Raw genomic sequence first — 19,466 nt, 5'->3', positions numbered from 1 at the left:
TATGATTCAGGGCAGGATCAGTTTTGGAATGGGCAGTCTGCCCCAAATTGGCTGCCTGGCTTGACTATGTGCTTGAGAAGAGAGAATGAGGGGGAGAATCAAGAAAGAACTACATGCTTAACACCTAGAAATACAATGAGATGACATAGGATTCCCTTCAGGTGAGACCCAGGTGGAAACTGTCCTTATCCTTCTTCCCATGAGTCAGGAATGCACTCTGGGCACTCCCACCATCACCATCCTTGGAAATGACCCTGATCCCAAGGACAGTTTCTTACAAATCAAGGGGACACCTAGAGTTCTACCTGTTGTGGAAGAAGCACCTCCAGTGGAAACAGTTGCAGAAGTCACAGTGGTGGTCACAGCAGGAGTAGTCGCTATGGTTGTAGAGGATACTGAAGGAGAAGGACAGATGGTAGAAAAGTGAATGTGATGGTTGGTAGAGGAACAGACAAGAGATCAAGAACCAGAAAGAAAATTGTAACAGGGATGAGGTATATGGAATGAGACCTTCAGAAGGGCCAGTGAGAATACCCCCTTCCCTGGGCATGCCAGCACATCAGGCCCAAGCTCTATGAGTCCCTGGGGCAGTGGGCAGAAGGGACTTGTTTGTACCCCTCCAGGGACAGCCAGACTATGGATGAATCTCCAGTGATACCCTCAGGAACAGTCAGACTTCCAAATGGAAAATCACTGGAGAGGCCCTCAAAAGCACAACCTCAGACATCTGCAGAGACATTCGGAAAAAAGATCACCTTATAATGTTGGAGCCCTCCAGAGAGAATCCTAAGGATTCTTGAAGCACTCTCAGAGAACTTACATCTGGAAGACCTCCATTCCTCAGAGACTAAGGGCAAAATTCTGAAATACAAAAATAGCTCCCCAAATGGAAGATACCCACAAACTATAGAATCTAGGGAGGCTTACTGACAGATCTGCAGAGGAGACTAGGAGACTTCCAGAAAAATCCCCATAGACAGTCAGAAAACCATCAGAGAGACAGTCAAAGGCAGATAGGAGATCTAAAGAGAAAAACTTCCAGAAAAGCTGAAGACTTCCATGAATACCTGCAGGGATGGTTGCTACGCTTGTAGACACAGTTGGAGTGCTTGTAGGAACAGTCGGGAAACTTATAGTAGGAATGCTTCCAGTGGCTGGGGCAGTGGCAGTGGGGATGCTTGCAGAGCCAGTCGGGAGACCTGTAGAGACAGTAGGGAGACTTGCAGAGACAGTTGGTAGATTTACATCCAGATCCCCAGAGATCGTTGGAAGATTTCCAGAAAGACCCTCAGATATGATTGGAATGCTTGTGGTCAATCCAGTAAGGAGATCTGCAGAGACAATGGGAATACCTCCAGAGAGACCTCCAGAGATAGTGGGGATACCCTCACAGATAGTGAGAAGACTTCCGGAGACATTGAAGATACCTCCAGAAAGACTTCCTTGAGAAAGTGGGGAATCTTCTACAAACAGTGGGGAGATCTCCAGAGACAGTGAGGAAACTTTCAGAGACAGTAGGGATACCTCCAGGAAGACTTCCAGAGACAGTAGGGAGACCTTCAGAGACAGTGGGGAGACCTCCAGAGGCAGTGGGGAGATCTCCAGGAAGACTTCCAGAGGCAGTGGGGAGGCTTCCAGAGGCAGTGGGGAGATTTCCAGAGACAGTGGGGAGACCTCCAGAGACAGTAGGGAGGCTTCCAGAGGCAGTGGGGAGACTTCCAGGAAGACTTCCAGAGACAGTGGGGAGACCTCCAGAGACAGTAGGGGGGCTTCCAGAGGCAGTGGGGAAACCTCCAGAGGCAGTAGGGAGGCTTCCAGAAGCAGTGGGGAGACCTCCAGGAAGACTTCCAGAGATAGTGGGGAGACCTCCAGAGGCAGTGGGGAGACTTCCAGAGACAGTGGGGAGACCTCCAGAGATAGTGGGGAGACCTCCAGTGGCAGTAGGGAGACCTCCAGAGGCAGTGGGGAGACTTCCAGAGGCAGTGGGGAGACTTCCAGAGATAGTGGGGAGACCTCCAGAGGCAGTGGGGAGACTTCCAGAGATAGTAGGGAGACCTCCAGAGACAGTAGGGAGGCTTCCAGAGGCAGTGGGGAGACTTCCAGGAAGACTTCCAGAGAGAGTAGGGAGAACTCCAGAAGCAGTGGGAAGACTTCCAGAGACAGTGGGGAGACCTCCAGAGGCAGAGGGGAGACCTCCAGGGATGATGGGGATACCTCCAGGAAGACTTCCAGAGGCAGTGGGGAGATTTCCAGAGGCAGTGGGGAGACTTCCAGAGGCATCAGGGAGATTTCCAGAGGCACTGGGGAGATTTCCAGAGGCACTGGGGAGATTTCCAGAGATACCAGGGAAATCTCCAGATAAAGAGGGGAAACTACCAGTACCCCCTGGGACATTTGGTTGGATCATTAGAGCTGTTGGAAAGAACAAAAATACAAGAATTCAGTGCTTCATTGGGACCCAGGAATCCATTCCCCACCCCCCTGACCCCAGAACATGGACATTCAGACCCTCTTAGCACTCACCATTTCCAGACAAGGCCAGCAAGCTAACCAGCAGGGCAAAAAACACCTCCATGGTGATGAGTTCAAGGTTCTTTGATGGCAACATCTCTCTAGCTCCAGCTGGACCCTTTATAAACCTTTGAGTGTTATTAAGGATTCCAGGGGAATTCAGGTGTGCCAAGAACTCCATCAACACTGGGCTATCCATTCCCAGGGAGAGGTCACCATTCTGTCCCCAGAGGATTAACTTATCCCAACATGTTCCTAAGAAACATAGGTCAGGCAAGAGGATGAGTAAGAGGTTGGAAACTTCCCTTTTCTGGGCCCTCCAGTTTCTTCTAGAACCCAAATGTCCATTTCCCAGACCCAGTTGTCCTAAGTACCTTCTCTGGCTTCTAGATAGTGTAGCAGTTGGGGACCATGTACACAGAATAGGTATTTAATAAATGTTTCTTTATTGAGTGACTGATTGATTGAGAAAACATCTAGGTCCTTGAGAGGAGCAAAGTAAGTGAGTCAGGGCATGATATATGTGAACCCCGGTATTGAAGAGATCATGGGACTTGAGGAAAGACTCTGAGGACTGACACAATGATGGCACGGCCAGTAACCCCCAAAGGAGGGTTTATCTTTCCTGCCTACAGTCAGAGCTCAAGAAGCTTGGTAGGCCAAGGGAATAGTGCAAATAAGAACAGTGACAGGTTGGGAAAACAGAAATGGAAGATAGTAGACCTTTGTGGGGAAACTGAGCTGCAATTCGAGTCACTCAAGGCACCATCTTGGAGGAAAGAAGGAATTTCATCCCCTGGGAGAGAGACAAAGAAGTGAGGGTGTCCCATTTCATCCTACTAGGTTTCTTAATATATCTTCTAACTTGATCACTTTTTATGAAAAGGGGTAAGGGAGAGATCCTTCTTGTCTTTGTGTCAACCTTCCTAAATGAATTCTTCCTTTCTGGTGGATGCCCTTTGATATCTCTCTAGCTTAGTCTCTGGTTACTTCTCTTTATATAGGACCATAGACCTAAAGCTAAAGGAACCTCACAGGCCATCTGTTTCAACATCCCTCATTCTTATAAATGAGGAAACTGAGGTCCAGGGAGGTTGAAGTGACTTTTCATCAGGTAGAGGTAGGATTTAAACTTTGAACTAAATGGGGCAGCTTGGTTGCCAAGTGGTTAGAGCCCCAGACCTAGAGTCAGGAAGATTCATCTTCCTGAGTTCAAATTTGATTTCAGACTCTCACTAGCTGCATGACTCTGGGTAAGTTACTTAACCCTGTTGGTCTCAGTTTCATCTGTAAAATGACTTGGATGAGAAAATGGCAAATCACTCCAGTATCTTTGCTAAGAAAATCCCAAATGGGATGACTGAAATGACCAAACTAATGCCCTTTCCATGGAATCTCCCTACCTCTGTCAATGCTTCTATATTCCCAGTTTTTCTGTCTCTGTAGAAATGTCTCAAGTAGAATGAGAAAGAGTAAGTATAACAGCCCCAGAAGCATTCCATAAAATTTTTCATACTCTCCCAATATTAAATTCATTTCTAACCTTAACCCTAAATTCTAACTCAATTCATTTCTAACCCTAAATAATAGTCTGAAACGTCAGTTCTTGGGCCTCTCCATCTTTGCTACCTCTAAGACTTTCCTTGACCCTGTGGGATATCTATATTTCTCCAGTTCCCCTAGCTTTCATAAGAATTAAAAGCCCTTCTTCCCTTAATCTCAACAAAGCAAAATAAAGCTAAAACACAAACACAGTAACAGCAATATTGTGGGATGATCAACTGTGATAAACTTGGCTACTCTCAGCAATACTATAATCCAGGACAATTCTGAGGGACTTATGACAAAGAATGCTGTCTATCTCCAGAGAAAGAACTGTTGGAGTGGTCTTTTGTATCAGTGTTTTTATTATTTTATTTTGGAGATTTGGTTAGGTATGACTTTGCTCTTACAACAATGATCAACAGAGAAGTGTGTTTTGATTGACAATAAAAATAAAATTTTTAAAAAGTTATTTCACTCTGGGCAAGTGACTTTACCACTGTCTGCCTTAGTTTCCTCATTTGTAAAATAGGAATGAGAATAACACCTACTCCCCCAATTAATTAATTTAAAAGTTTTAAAAATAATAATAGCATCTACCTCCCAGAATTGATGTGAGGATAAGATGTGATATTATAAAGCATTTTGCAAACTTTATCACTATGTAAATGTTAGCTATTATTATTTTTCTTAAGATGACTAATACTATTATGCAGTGGGTATCATGTAGAAATAGAGATTTAAAAAAAAAAAAAAGGACAAAGGATGAACTAGCCCCTACTCTCAAGGAGCTTATAGTTAAGAGGGAAAGCAATTTCTTTTCTTCTTTTTAAACCCTTAACCTAGTATCAATTAATATCAATTCTAAGCTTACCTAGTATCAATTCTAAGCTTACCTAGTATCAATTAGTATCAATAGAATCAATATTCTAAGACAAAAGATCAGTAAGTGCTAGGCCCAGGGTGGCAGGGCCAGGAAGTGTCTGAGGTCAAATTTGAACCCAGGACCTTCCAACCCCAGCCCAGGTGCTCTACTCACTGAACTACCGGGCTACCCCTGAGAAGGCAATTTCAAGTAAAAGAAGGTGTTACGGCTAAGAGTGCTCATTTACAAAGGATAAGCATTTTTCTTTCATTAACCTTCTTTGAACTTTTCTCTAGGGGATCCGGGGTAGAAAATTTTTTTCAGTCCTTGATGCCTAGGCCAAGAGAGATAAGGAAATTCAGGAACCTCCAAGGCCATACAGGAAAGGATGGTATCAAAGACAGAGGGAGCCAGCCAAGTCTTACTGAAAAGTAAGGTTCAGCTCTGCAGGGCAGCTGGGGAGCACAGTGGAAGTGTTGGTGCTGAAATCAGGAGGACCCAGATACAAAGCCAATCTCAGACCCTTCCCAGCTGGGTGACCCTGGGCACATCACTTGAACTTCTATTTGCCTCAGTTTCCTCATTTGTAAAATGGGGATAAAAACAGCACTTGCTTCCCAGAATTGTTGTTGAGTTTCAAATGAGATAAAATATGTATAAAGCACTCAGCTCAAGACCTGGCACATAGAAGACACATAGTTATTATATAATATTATAATATGATATGTAAGTATAAGAAATAATAATGCATATTTAAAATAAATCTATAAATAATCCTATATTTATAGAATAACATTTAGTTATTATTTATTACAAGAATGGGGCTTCTCTGGATGTTCTGTCATCCTGGCTCCCTAGGATAGATGCTTGTTATATCTCTCTTTCAACCTCTTTTTTTGCATCTCCATCTGTACCTGTGTATCCTTTTCTTCTTCTATCCCTACGTGTAAATGTTTTGGGGGAGGCTTTAGGAAGCAGCAGGATACATTTCAGGACAGAGTGAGGAAGGAAGGGGAACCCCCCTCATTTGTTTGTGTGTGGGGGAATGGCCTTAGGTCACCAATGAGCATAATGTGAAAACAAAAAAAAAAGCAATAAATGCTTTAAAAATAAATCCAACTGCTGAGTTCTATGTGCTGAGTTTGTGGGGAAGGAGAGGGGACTGGGGGGAAGGATGAGGGGGGCGAGTCTGGAGAGTGTCCCAGGCTGAGTGAGTACATCCCCATGTGCATTGTTAGCGCACCCCTGGTACAAACATTTTGAGGGGAATTCTCCTTATTGCCTGGATTTCTTACTCAAGGAGCTGCCCACACCACAGGAAATTGGTCTACCCCACCCCTCCCTTTTGGGCCCACATTCCTAAGACCATTAGTGTTGTGAATAATAGGAATTAATTGAGGTTAATAATTAACCCCTAAGAAGGAACAAGAGGCTATGGGGTGGGGCCCAGGAACAGCCAACAAGAACACCTCAGCCTCCTCTCCCCAGCACCTACACTTCCATCTCCACCCTTGCTCAATCAATCCTCAGGCCGTTCTAAGGACCCAGGCGTCCTGGCCTGCAGTCGATGAAATCTGACCTCCTCCCAGCCTCTTTTTTTATACTCAAGTCTCAAGCATCAAATCTCCCACCCTCTACCTTCCTCCAGAACCCAAATGGTTCACCCCCACACTCCAGTCCATCATAACCCTACTAGGAAAACTAGAAAATCCAGTTATGGCCCTCCCCCTTCCATTTTCCCCAAAAGGGAAGTATGTAGGTTTACTTAGTTCTGTGGATAAAGTGGGGACTTAAGAAAGCCAGGCAGAGGGAGAAGGAAGAGTTGAGGGGAGGGGGGAAAGAGTTGGTTTGGAATCCAGGGAATACACTCCCTTCCCAGTCATTGGGTTGCCATGATGGAGCCCTGGATGCTTCTTTCCCTCCTTTTAATCATGCCCAGCAAGCCACAAGGGACAGGTAAGGGGTGGAAAGGGGAAAAGTATGGGGAGGAAGGACTCCTGAGGCCCTAAAAGGAGTGGGAAGGACAAATGTCTGGCTCTCTAAGTGGAGCTAAGGAGTCCCTGAAATGAGGCTGGAAAGTTGAACATTTGGGTCCCTGAGGAAAACAGAAGCTAGAAAATGAGAAGAGCCAACCTTTGAGACTAGACACCTAGATACTGAACTGTGCTTCTGGCCTCCTAGGGCCCAGGATCATCATGAATCTGAAGTTGCAGGATTCTCTTCCCGGGAACCCCTCACAAGTCCCCCATTTCCAGGAGTTTCTGGAGAAGGTACGGCCTAGAAAATGAGGCAAGGGGCAAGAATCTGGGGGAGGAGATGGGTTTGTTTCTAGAGAAGATATGGCCTATAAAATGAAGCATGGGACAAGAATTTGGAGGAGGAAATGGTTTTAGGGTATGGCACAGGTTTAGAGTGTACTTACCTATCTGTCTCTTAGGGCCAAGAACTCATCACCTTCCCCCCACTTTCCTTTCTTCCAGGTTTGTCACCTCCTGAACAACCCATTAGGGACCAATATCACCCTCCGAAGCCCAAGGTCACCTCATCATGTCACCTGCTAAAGCAGATGATGGCAGCAGTGATACCTATCACCATACCCTAAACTTCTCCTCCCCTCAGAAGTCCAAACACCCAAATGATGGAGTTAAGGGCTAATGTTTTGACTCGACTTCACAGTCACCAGTCCTGCTGGATGTCTTAATAAAGATATGGATATTGACTTGATTCTGTGTGTCTGTCTCTGGACCATGGGCAGAGAGGAGGAAAGGCAGATAGAAAGCTGTCATTGGACCAGAACATTCCTGGTTCTCCTAGTGTGGTAGAATGTGCCTAGATTCCAAAATCAGAAGACCTGAGCCCTAGTACCAATTGTGCCACCAACTCAGTGGTGTCACATTGTGGCCATGGCAAAGATATTGTCTCTTCTCTACTTGTTTCATCATCTGTAAAATGAGGGTCTAACATTCGATGTTGCTTGTTTCAGGACTGTTGGACAGGTGAGCTGATACAGAGGCCAATAAAACCTCCTAGGTGTAAGGAGCACCCAAGGACAGTGACACTTTGATTCTCTAGGATTCAGGAGCTCTCCTTTCTCTGTATCATTTCCTATTATTATTCTTAGGTCTTGTCTCTCTTTCCTCCTCCCCCTTTCCTAGCACATTCTGTGGGAGATGGACAGGAACTAGAATGCTAAGATGTGGAGAAGGCAAATTGTTTGCCTTTCTGGTCTCCTGCGATCATGGGGAGCCCATGTGTGTATGCGTCGTAGGATACACAGATTGACACCCTACTCCATCCCATAACTAGGTGACTTCCTGTTTCCTTCCCTAAGGCAGGAGCTCCAAAGTAATCCCCAGATGCCAAAGTATGAGGAGTCACACCTTCCCTGTTCTCCCCCTTTAGAGAAAAGGCAAGGAACAAGAAGAGCAGAGGAAGTAAGATGCCAAACACATCTTAGATTGAAAAAAAAATGTATTTTTGTTCATTCCAGAGCTTCCAGGGTGGAGTTGAGTGCTGAGTAAGTTCAGGATAATAATAACATGCACCCAGTAGGTCATCTTCTAAGACAAGTCACTATGACCCAAAAGGAGCCAAGACTGAGGCAGAATTGAAAAAGAGCTTTTTGAAGGTTAAGGAGCAGGACAGGTTGGTGGCTCAGTGGATAGAGAACCAGGACTAGAGATGGGAGGTCCTGGGTTCAAATCTGGTATTAGATACTTCCTAGCTCTGTGACTCTGGGCAAGTCACTTAACCTCCAATGTCTAGCCTTTACTGCTCTTCTGCCTTGAAACCAATACTTAGTAAATACTTACTGATACCTTATGGTAAGTGTTAAAAAAAAAAAAAAGAAGAAGAAGAAGAAGAAGAAGCAAGCTGGGAGAGTTGCAGATGCACCTGCCCTTTGGAGAGGAAAGGTAGCTGAGGAAGAGAGGATAAAAAACTGACACCTGACCCTTTCTGGCCCCTTGGAGACAAATGTGGTATGGAAAAAGTTTGAAGGTAGAGAGTGAGGGTTCAAATCTTGGCTCTACTATTTCTTATGTGTGTGAACTTGAACAAGTTCCTCAATTCTTCTGCTTGGGAAATTGGGAAGCCCTCCTTTCAGAGGCTGGAAATTATCCTATCTCCCCCCCTTCCTGATTCCCATTTCCCCCAAAATATAAGCTTCTACCCAGTGTTGGATTTATAAACACATGGTAGGAAGCAACTGAGGAGCACAGTGGTTAGAGCACCCAGCCTGGTGTCAAGAAGACTTGGGACCCTGGGCAAGTCAGTTAACCCCAATTGCCTAATTCTTACTGTTCTATTGTTCTTAGAATTGATACTAAGACAAGGTAAGATTAAAAACAATTTTTGATTAAATGAATGAATGGAGATGGATGCTACTTCCTGGAATGATTTTAGGGTCCTAAAAGACCTCTTGTTCTCTAAAATGTTTTCTCTGCCAGGAACACTTCTTGAAATTCTATAATTAGACATTTACTCTAGTTTTAAATCTTATTGAAATACAAATACCCTGGGGAGAGATAATAGAAAGTCTTATCAGTCACTCACACCTGGGAATGAGTAAGTTTATCAAATCACTTGAATAGGAATAACGGAAATGGGCGCCCTGATGGGATAGTCTGGGCACCTACATGGCAGACTCTGAGGCATCCCTGACTTCATTTATGTGAGTTTTCCTTCCAGTGACACAGACCAAAGCTCACCTGTACCTGGCCATCCTGTGAAGGCTCTTATCCACGTCCTCTCATAGACTCAGAAAAGGGGGCTGTTCATGATTTATCATGGGCTTCCACTTCATAGTCAGTCCATCTCCCCCCACCCCCATTTCTATATTTCTCTGATGATGTTTCCAGGAGCCCGGCAGTTCCTTCATGCATCTATCTGTTGATGTTTGAGTCATCCTCAGTTTTAATTTTTTTGGAGACTATTATTGCACGATGGGGCAATTATAGTAGAGCTCTTGAGTTCTTGGACTCAGGAAGAACTGTGTTCAAATTCCTGTCTCAGACACTTAATAGCTGATATTTTTGCTATTCAACTCTCTCTTAACTCACTCTCAGTTGCTTCTCTCCTTGGACTGGAGGGTTGGAGAGCAGTCTCTAAATTCCTCCCAAAGCCTTCCTTTATTAGAGATCTCTGGGAACCCTAAACCTGAATTCAAATCCAGCCTTAAATACTCACTAGCTCCATGACCCTGAGCAAATCGCTTAACCCTATTTGCTTCAGTCTCCTTGTCCATAAAATGAGCTGGAGAAGGAAATGGCAAACCAAATACTATTTTTCTTTTTTCTTTTCTTTTTTTTTTTACATCTTTACCTTCTATCCTAATAATAACTTTAAGACAAAAAGGCAAAGATTCGGGAACGGGAATTAAGTGAGTTGCCCAAGGACACACAGGAAGTGTCTGAGGACAGATTTGAACTAGGACCTCCCAACTCCAGGTCTTGTACTATCTAGCTGCCCCCCCACCCCCAAAAATCCAAAATGGACTCAGGAAGAGTCAGACATGACTAAAACAACTGAATAGAAACTCACCTTTCCTGATAACTTCATTCTCCACCAGTTGCTCTGCTAGACTTCAGTTCTACAAAATATGTCCCCTGATTCCCTCTTTTCCCCACTTTTCAGCCTCCTTTTGTGTATTGTCTTCCTGAGTTTAGTCATAAGATCCTTAAGTTCATGGACTATTTATTTTCCTTATTTATATCCCTAGTATTAGCACAATGCCAAGCAAACAGTAAGAGTTTAATAATTGCTTATTGACATGAACTGAATTGATTATCCTAAGCAAATCACTTAACCTCACGCTCCCATCTGCAAAATGAGGACAATAAGAGTACTTTTCCCAGGGGGCTGTAGTGAGTTTCAAAGGAGACAATGTATGTGAAGGCTTTGTAAATCTTAAAAACTATTATGATCTTTAATGGAAAGAGGTCCTGACCAAGAACTTTCGCTACCCATGTAAGCTAGCACTTTCTCCACAATTTGTATCTGAGAGTACTGCCTGGGACTCTAGAAACTAGGGTGCTGGGGGCTAAGCAGCCATCTAGGGTCACACAACCAGCATGTGAGAGGCAAGATTTAAACCCTTGACTAAGGCCAAATATCTAGCTCTGATGCTTTTCCACTGGCATAAATAATACTGTTTTTAAGAGTGACCTATATTTAAGGGTGAAGCTTAGGACCAATATTTTTTCTAGTTTTATCTTTATTTTATTTTAATAAAAAATTTCCACATAAGTTTTCTAAAGTTATATGATCCAAATTATATCCCTCTCTTCTTCCCTTTCCTCTCTCGGAGCTGACAAGCAATTCAGTCTGGATTATATTATGTAAAATATATTTCCATAGTGTTCATTTTTGTAAGTGAATAATCTTATAAAACTAAAACAACAAATCATATATTAGGGACAATTTAAAAGCTAAGGCAAATGGGGCAGCTGGGTAGCTCAGTGGATTGAGAGTCAGGCCTAGAGACAGGAGGTCCTAGGTTCAAATCTGGCCTCAGACACTTCCCAGCTGTGTGACCCTGGGCAAGTCACTTGACCCCCATTGGCCCACCCTTACCACTCTTCCACCTATGAACCAATACATAGAAGTTAAGGGTTTAAAAAAAAAACCAACAAATCTAAAAGCTAAGGCAAATACAATGATCCAGGATAATTCTGAGGGACTTATGAAAAAGAATGCTATTCCCCTCCAGAGAAAAAAGTGGGAGTCGGAAGGCAGACTGAAAATATATTATTTATAACTTGTTTATTTGGGTATATGATATGGGATTTTTGGTTTTGTAAGATTATTCACTTACAAAGATGAATAATATAGAAATATGTTTTGTGTGATAATACATGTATAACCCAGCTTGAATTGCTTGTCAGCTCCAGGAAAAGGGAGGGAAGAGGGAAGGGAAACAACATGGATCATATAACTTTGGAAAACTTGTGGAAATTTGTTATTAAAAAAGAAAAAGCAAAGGCAAGGGGACAGCTAGGGGTGGCTCAGTGGATTGAGAGCCAGGCCTAGGGATAGAAGGTCTTGGGTTCAAATTTGGTCTAAGATATTTCTGTGCTAAGTGATCCTAGGCAGATCACAACCCCCATTGCTTAGCCCTATTATTCTTTTGCCTTGTAACTAATACACAGTATTAATTCTAAGGTGGAAGGTAAGGGTTTAAAATTTAATTAATTAAAACAAAGACAACATGAAAGGACTAGTATTATCAGACAATTTACTATCTGGGTGGTAAGAAATCTGAATTTCAAAATGTCAGAAAACAATTGTCAAGAATTGTTTCTACTCATAATTAAAAAAAATATTTCTTATGTTAAAAAAAAAAAAAAGCAAAAGCAATCCAGCCAATTATCCTCCTAGTCTAATGATGGCAAACCTATGGTACCAGTGCCAAAGATGGCAAGCAGAGTGCTCTCTGTGAGCACATAACTGGCCCCCCTAAGAGTTCATTACTAGAAAGGCAGGGGGACAGGCAGAACTGCTCCCCTTCCCCTTTCTACTGTACCTGATGACATTTTTTCACATGCCCCCTCCCTCTGTCCAGCAGCCCAATGGGAACTCACAGGAGGTAAATTGGGTGGCTCATAGGCAGCAGAGCTGGAGGGGAGCAGAGTGTGCAGGTGGCCCCTCTCCTCCCCGTCTCTACACTCACTGAGGACATTCTTCACTTCACCAGCCCCTCTGCCCAGCAACCCAATGGGAGCACTTCCTCCCTCCTCTGAGTGGAGTAAGGTATATGTAGGGTGTGGCAAGGCATGCCTGGCACTTGGTGGGGTGGAGGGGCATGGCACTTAGTGGGTGGGGGGGTATGGGGTGGCCCAGAATTCCATCTCTAAAAGGTTCACCATCATGTTCTAATTAGTTGTGGGTCCAGATAAGTGTCCATCCACAGTTGGTTCTTTAATGGCAGCATCCTTCTGGCTTCTACACTATAACCTGCTGGTGAATCTGTCTGCCTCAAGTTTCTTGCCATCCAATCTATTTTCCATTTGGCCATTAAGAGGTTTTCCTAAAGTGACTTTTTCCCTCTCTTTTTCTTCCTTTTTTTCTTTCTTTCTAGAGAGGGAGGGGAAATGGGAGATAGGCAAATTCTGAAACCTGATTGTCATTACTATAAAAATGTGTAATGTAATGTAATTGTAATATTTATAATACCTATTGTTTTTCTTGCCTTCTCAGGTATCCTCCACCTAGTTCAAGCTTGTGTTGATTCAATCGAAAGATGGACAAAGGAGAATTGATCCTGTCTTCACAATCTAGTGAGGTACTTAAGTTAGTGTTATATCAGGATAGATAATAGAGTAAAGAATTCTCTTTCACAATCCCCCTGTGATCCTTTGGGAGACCAGTCTCCCTAGTGGATCATTTTAAACTATAATAGAGATAAGAGGGAAATAAAAGAGAGAGAGAGAGAGAGAGAGAGAGAGAGAGAGAGAGAGAGAGAGAGAGAGAGAGGAAGAGAGAGAGAGAGAGAGAGANTTTTTCTTTCTTTCTAGAGAGGGAGGGGAAATGGGAGATAGGCAAATTCTGAAACCTGATTGTCATTACTATAAAAATGTGTAATGTAATGTAATTGTAATATTTATAATACCTATTGTTTTTCTTGCCTTCTCAGGTATCCTCCACCTAGTTCAAGCTTGTGTTGATTCAATCGAAAGATGGACAAAGGAGAATTGATCCTGTCTTCACAATCTAGTGAGGTACTTAAGTTAGTGTTATATCAGGATAGATAATAGAGTAAAGAATTCTCTTTCACAATCCCCCTGTGATCCTTTGGGAGACCAGTCTCCCTAGTGGATCATTTTAAACTATAATAGAGATAAGAGGGAAATAAAAGAGAGAGAGAGAGAGAGAGAGAGAGAGAGAGAGAGAGAGAGAGAGAGAGAGAGAGAGGAAGAGAGAGAGAGAGAGAGAGAGAGAGAGAGAGAGAGAGAGAGAGAGAACATTGACAATAAGTCAATTAAGGGGCAATCCCCGGTGGCAGACAAGTTTTATGGCAATTATACAATCCCTATGACAATTATATAGGTAAGAGAATTGGAGAAGGATAATCCAAAACTGTAAAAATTTTATATTTTTAAGAGTGATTATGCATCTCATTTAAGAAGTGAAGCTTGATACAATCAGAACAAAGAATCTGCAGAGAAAGGTAAGGAAGGCATCTCTGCAATCTGGAAAATCCAAGTAAAATTTTTTGGCCTTTGCCTTGTACAAAAGAAGTCTAAAAAAAATTTTAATGGAATGCTTACGGTACCTTATATACATTTATGAGTTATTAAACTTTTAAAAATATCTCTCCATTTCTAACCTTTGTGTGTCACCTGCTGGTTTTCATATTCTTTTCACAAACTTTAACTTTTTTACTTATTTTAACTTAAAAAAAGAAATTACATATATTTATGGTATTAAGAGATAAAATATGTTGATATTATACAATACTATACACATATTTTATGTATTTCTTAGTTTCTAAACTTTTTCTGTGTCACCTGCTAGCCTTTGTGTGTTGCCTGCAGCTTCTGCAAAATTCCTGGAAAAAAATGTTTTTGTTTTTATGCAGATCCATGATTGAAAAAAAAACCAAGATGGAGAAAGTCACAATGTAGAAGGGATATCTGTATTTGGAGATCAGAGGCAGTGGGAGCAATGTTCCATATGGACTCAAGAGGATCTGAGTTCAAGTTCTCACTCTGCTCCTTGCTTGACCTAGGAAAGGTAATAACTTCTCTAAGTCTTAGTTTCTTTCTCTGAAAAATGAAGAGGTAGCATGAGAAAACCTCTTGGATTCTTTGTAGCTCTAAACCTATGATCTTATGATCCATCTATTTGACTGAACTATTTGACAAGCTTATCTCACCTATTTTACACTTCAGTTGATATTAATAATCAGAGAGCCATTGAACAAGGTGGCTTTGTTATGTCTTTTGTATACTTTTCAAATATGCATGGGAGACATCTTGTATGAGTTTTTAAGGCTGTGCTTTGTTTTGACCCAATCAAATGCTTTTTTTTTCCCACAAATTCAACAAATAAGCAAAGTAAGATATTTATCCTCTATATCTTTCACTCAGTTGTTTGATCATATTTATACTGTATTTTTTTGGAAAATAAAAACTTTGCTGGCCATTTTTTTAACTGCCTAATTTAAGGGACTAAAATAATTTCCCAAAACACCCCATTCCTCCAACAAAAAAGTTAAGTAAAACCTATCAAATATATATCACCTGCTATCATTCACAACCATCATCACCTTTCTTTTTATAGAAGAGAAAAATTGGTCAATGCAATTAATCTGAGTTGTTTCTGTTTACATTATTATTGTCACTAGATATATTGTTTTCTTGGATTGATAATTCATCTATTTCTTGTTCTCTTATAACATCCACATCAACAATGATCTTGAGGCACATATAGATTACTCATTAACAAATTTATATATATAGATGGGAAAGTAGACACTCGCTTTTTTTTTTTATGGTCCAGGTTTTTTTTTTATCTTCTCTTTCACATCTCTTGAGAATCAATTCTTCAGTGTCCTCAAATAGACCTCTTTTGGTACAGCTACCCGTCTTTGCTTTCTTTAGTGCCATTTTCTCTTTCTCAGAAAAAAATATCTAATATTATGATGTCCACAGATAGTGATTCCAACATGCCCCTGCCCTTGACAGTGAAGTTTGTTGAAAAATCTTTACAAACCTTTACCCCTTCATTTTAAATTTATCATCTTTCCAGTTTTATCTTTATCTTATTATTTTTATTTTCATAAAACCCTTACTTTCTGTCTTAGTAGCAACTCCAAGACAGAAGGACATATGCAAGGCAAACAGGCTTAAGTTATTTTTCCAAGGTCATACAGCTAGGAAGTGTCTGAGGTCAAATTCAAATCCAAGACCTCTCAATTCCAAACCTGGTGCTCTATCCACTGTGCCACCTAACTGCTCCCTCCCCTCCCCCCACCAGTTTTATCTTTAAACACACTCCACATGATTTTGCTTAGTTGGGTCTTTCACCAAGCTTTAACTTGTTTTCTCTTTTTCTACTCATCAACAAGATGCTATTGAAATGATACTGCTCTTTATACCCCAAAGAGATCATAAGGAAAAAGACTTGTCCAAATATATTTATAACCGCACTATATGTGGTGGCAAAAAAATTGGAAAATGAGAGGAGGATGTCCTTCAATTGGGGAATGGCTGAACAAATTGTGGGATCTGTTGGTGATGGAATACTATTGTGCTAAAAGGAACAATGAACTGGAGGAATTCCATGTGAACTGGAAAGACCTCCAGGAATTGATGCAGAGTGAAAGGAGCAGAGCCAGAAGAACATTGTACACAGAGACTGATACACTGTGGCACAATCGAATGTAATGGACTTCTCTGATAGCAGCAATGCAATGATCCAGGATAATTCTGAGGGACTTATGAGAAAGAACACTATCCACATCCAGAGAAAGAACTGTGGGAATAGAAACACAGAAGAAAAAGAACTGCTTGATCACATGGGTCTATGGGGCATGATTGGGGATGTAGATAATAATGATCACCCTAGTGCAAATATTAATAATAAGGAAATAGGTCTTGATCAATGACACAAGTAAAACCCAGTGAAATTGCTCATTGGCTCCAGGATGGGATGGGAGGAGGGGAGGGAAAGAACATGAATCATGTAACCATGGAAAAATATTCTAAATTAATTAATTAAATAAAAAATTTCAAATTAAAAAAAAAAAGATGATACTGCTCACAAATTTCCATCATCCTCCATATAATTTTACAAATGAATTTATATTTTAAATGACTACAGCTCTTGGCTACAATATCTATTTATTTGAAAAGGAGATTGAAGGCTTATTAGCAAAAGCAATTTTTAGGCTGTTTTGATCTCCTAATAATGGCAATTAATTTTAGTTGATATCAGTAAGAAATTGTTATAATTAGTACTGAAGTCTGTTTCTTCATTCATTTCCTCATTTGGGAGAATCAGTAACATTTAAATACATCAGGTTGGATTCTAACAATCATAAGGCATTTCATCTTCTCAGTTTTATTTGGATAAATTAACTATTTCATCATTTTGTCTGGTTCAGATTTTAGTACAGACTCAGACTTGGGGTGGGATAGGGGGGAGGAGAACAGAACGTACAAGGGCAAGCTGCGGATGGAGGGAGGGAGGAGTCTTAGGTAACATTTTCCTTTTCCATTCTATCCTGGGTTGATCCTCCTTCTGCTGCTTCCCAAAAAGCCTCTAATAAAGGTAAGGGGCTAAGGTCACAAGCAAAGGTGAATTGCCAGAGTCTATAAGAGAAACAGTAGAGCTGGTTTTCAGATAGTTAAGAGAACCCAAGAGCATGTCTGATTCAACCATGTCATTTTATAGATAAGGAATTTAGTTCCTTTTCTGAAAAGCTAACTCTCCTTAAAAGTTAAACATTTTGGGGGCAGCTGGGTAGCTCAGTGGATTGAGAGCCAGGCCCAGAGATGGGAGGTCCTGGGTTCAAATCTGACTGCAGACACTTTTCTAGCTGTGAGACTCTGGGCAAGTCACTTAACTCCCCCATTGCCTAGTCCTTACTGCTCTTCTACCTTAGAACCAATACGCAATATTGATTCTAAGACAGAAGGTATGGGTTTTTTTAAAAAATTAAACATTTTTACACAGTTAAGTCTAAACAATTGGAGAAATATTAATTTATGGGCAGAGCCAACATAAGTATAATGACAATCCTACCTAAACTAGCCTACTTATTCAATCCCATCCCAATCAGATTACCAAAAAATTATTTTATTGAGCTAGAAAAAATAATAACAAAATTCATTTGGAAGAACAAGAGATTTAATGGGGGAAAAATGTAAAGGAAGGAGAAACAGAAGTGCCAGATTTAAAGGCACATCATAAAGCAGTAATTATCAAAACTATCTGTTACTGGCTATAAAACAGAAAAGTAGGTCTGTGGAACAGAACATACAAAAACAGTAGTAAAAGATTACAGTAACTTTATATTTGACAAAAAAACATAAATCCAGGTTATTGGGATATAATAATTAAAATGTGTTTGACAAATATAAGAATTAAAAAAATATTGTTGTGGTTGCCATTTATAAAAATTAACTCTTAAGTCAAAAGGCTATTTAGTAGCTTTATTACATACAGCAAGGTAGAGATAGTAAAGGGGGAAATGTAAGAAGGAGGTAGAAAATATTGCCTAGCTAAATACTCTAAATCCTGATCTGAGTGCCTCCAGACTGAAGAGAGCATCCCACTGAAGATAGGAGAAGAGCTGAAGAGCCAGTGTCTGGCGCCAGGGTCTCAACCCAAGAGAGTCACCAAAGCTGGTGGAATCCAAGGCAGAATTGAATGCCTAATCAAGCTGAGCCGCCAAAAGACCTACCCACCAAAAGAGCCTCAGGGTCCCAGAGACTCCCACTTATAAACAGTTTTCTCCACTCATCAGCTCTCTCAGTCACATCTCAGGAATCAAAGTTTCTTAATTTTCGGGATCCACCTCCCATCCTCTGAGGGTGTGAACTTTTATCAAAAGGATCCTCAAGTTCCTAACTGATTAAGTTAAAAGGGTGGAGCACTCCAAGTACTTGATTGGTTAAATTGAGATAAAAAAAATTTTTCCTTTCACAGGGATAAGAAATCACTATTTGATAAAAATTGCTGAGAGAATTGGAAAGCAGTTTGGCAAAAACTAGGTATAGACCAATATCATATACCATTCACTAAGATAAGATCAAAATGGATACATGATCTAGACAGAAAAGGAAATATCATAAGAAAATTAGATGAATGAGGAAAATATTGCCTATCAGATTTATGGATAGGAAAGGAATTAATGAGTAAATAATAAATGGAGAGATGTAAAATGTAAGATATAAAATTGATAACTTTGAGTACATTTAACTGGAAAAGGTGTTGTATCAATAAAATAAATGTTACTATGATAAGAAGGAAAGCAGAAAAGTAGAGAAAAATTTTTCTCATCTCTCAGATAGAGGTCTCATATTAAAAGTATATAAAGGGAGGTGGTTAACTGGCTCAGAGGCTTGAAAGCCAGTCCTAGATATGGAAGGTTTTGGGTGCAAATTTGATCTCAGACAATTCCTAGCTATGTGACCCTGGGTAAGTTGCTTCAATCCCTATTGCCAAGCCCTTACCACTCTTTAGTCTTGAAACCAATAATAATACATAGTATTGATTCTAAGACAGAAGGTAAGGCTTTTTTAAAAAAGAAAGAAACTATATAGAGAACTGTCAAATTTATAGAAATAAGAACCATCTCTCAATTGATAAATGGACAAAAGATATGAAAAGATTTAGTTTTTAGATGAAGAAACCAAAGCCATATGTAAGCACATGAAAAATGTTCTAAATCACTACTCATTAGAGAAATGCAAACCAAACAATTCTGAGGTATCATCTCATACCCATCAAATTGGCTAAAATGACAAAATAGCAAACTGACAAATGTTGGAGGAGAAGTGGGGATACTAATATACCATTGATGGAACTGTCTCCCATTTGG

At 40.9% G+C, this 19,466-nt stretch overlaps 1 protein-coding gene across 1 annotated transcript; it reads left to right on the top strand.

Moving 5' to 3' along the window:
* The first annotated feature begins 6,706 nt into the window (after positions 1 to 6,706).
* Positions 6,707 to 7,642, top strand: SFTA2 (surfactant associated 2). Its single transcript, XM_044673788.1, has 3 exons — positions 6,707 to 6,874; positions 7,100 to 7,188; positions 7,399 to 7,642. The coding sequence occupies exons 1-3, from the start codon at positions 6,811 to 6,813 to the stop codon at positions 7,477 to 7,479; spliced, it is 234 nt and encodes a 77-aa protein (XP_044529723.1). The 5' UTR covers positions 6,707 to 6,810; the 3' UTR covers positions 7,480 to 7,642.
* Positions 7,643 to 19,466: the final 11,824 nt, after the last annotated feature.

This window comes from Gracilinanus agilis, chromosome 4 (assembly GCF_016433145.1).
Source record: "Gracilinanus agilis isolate LMUSP501 chromosome 4, AgileGrace, whole genome shotgun sequence".
NCBI lineage: Eukaryota > Metazoa > Chordata > Mammalia > Didelphimorphia > Didelphidae > Gracilinanus > Gracilinanus agilis.
The sequence above is the reverse complement of the archived record's forward strand: the minus strand, read 5'-3'. Positions and strand labels throughout refer to the sequence as shown.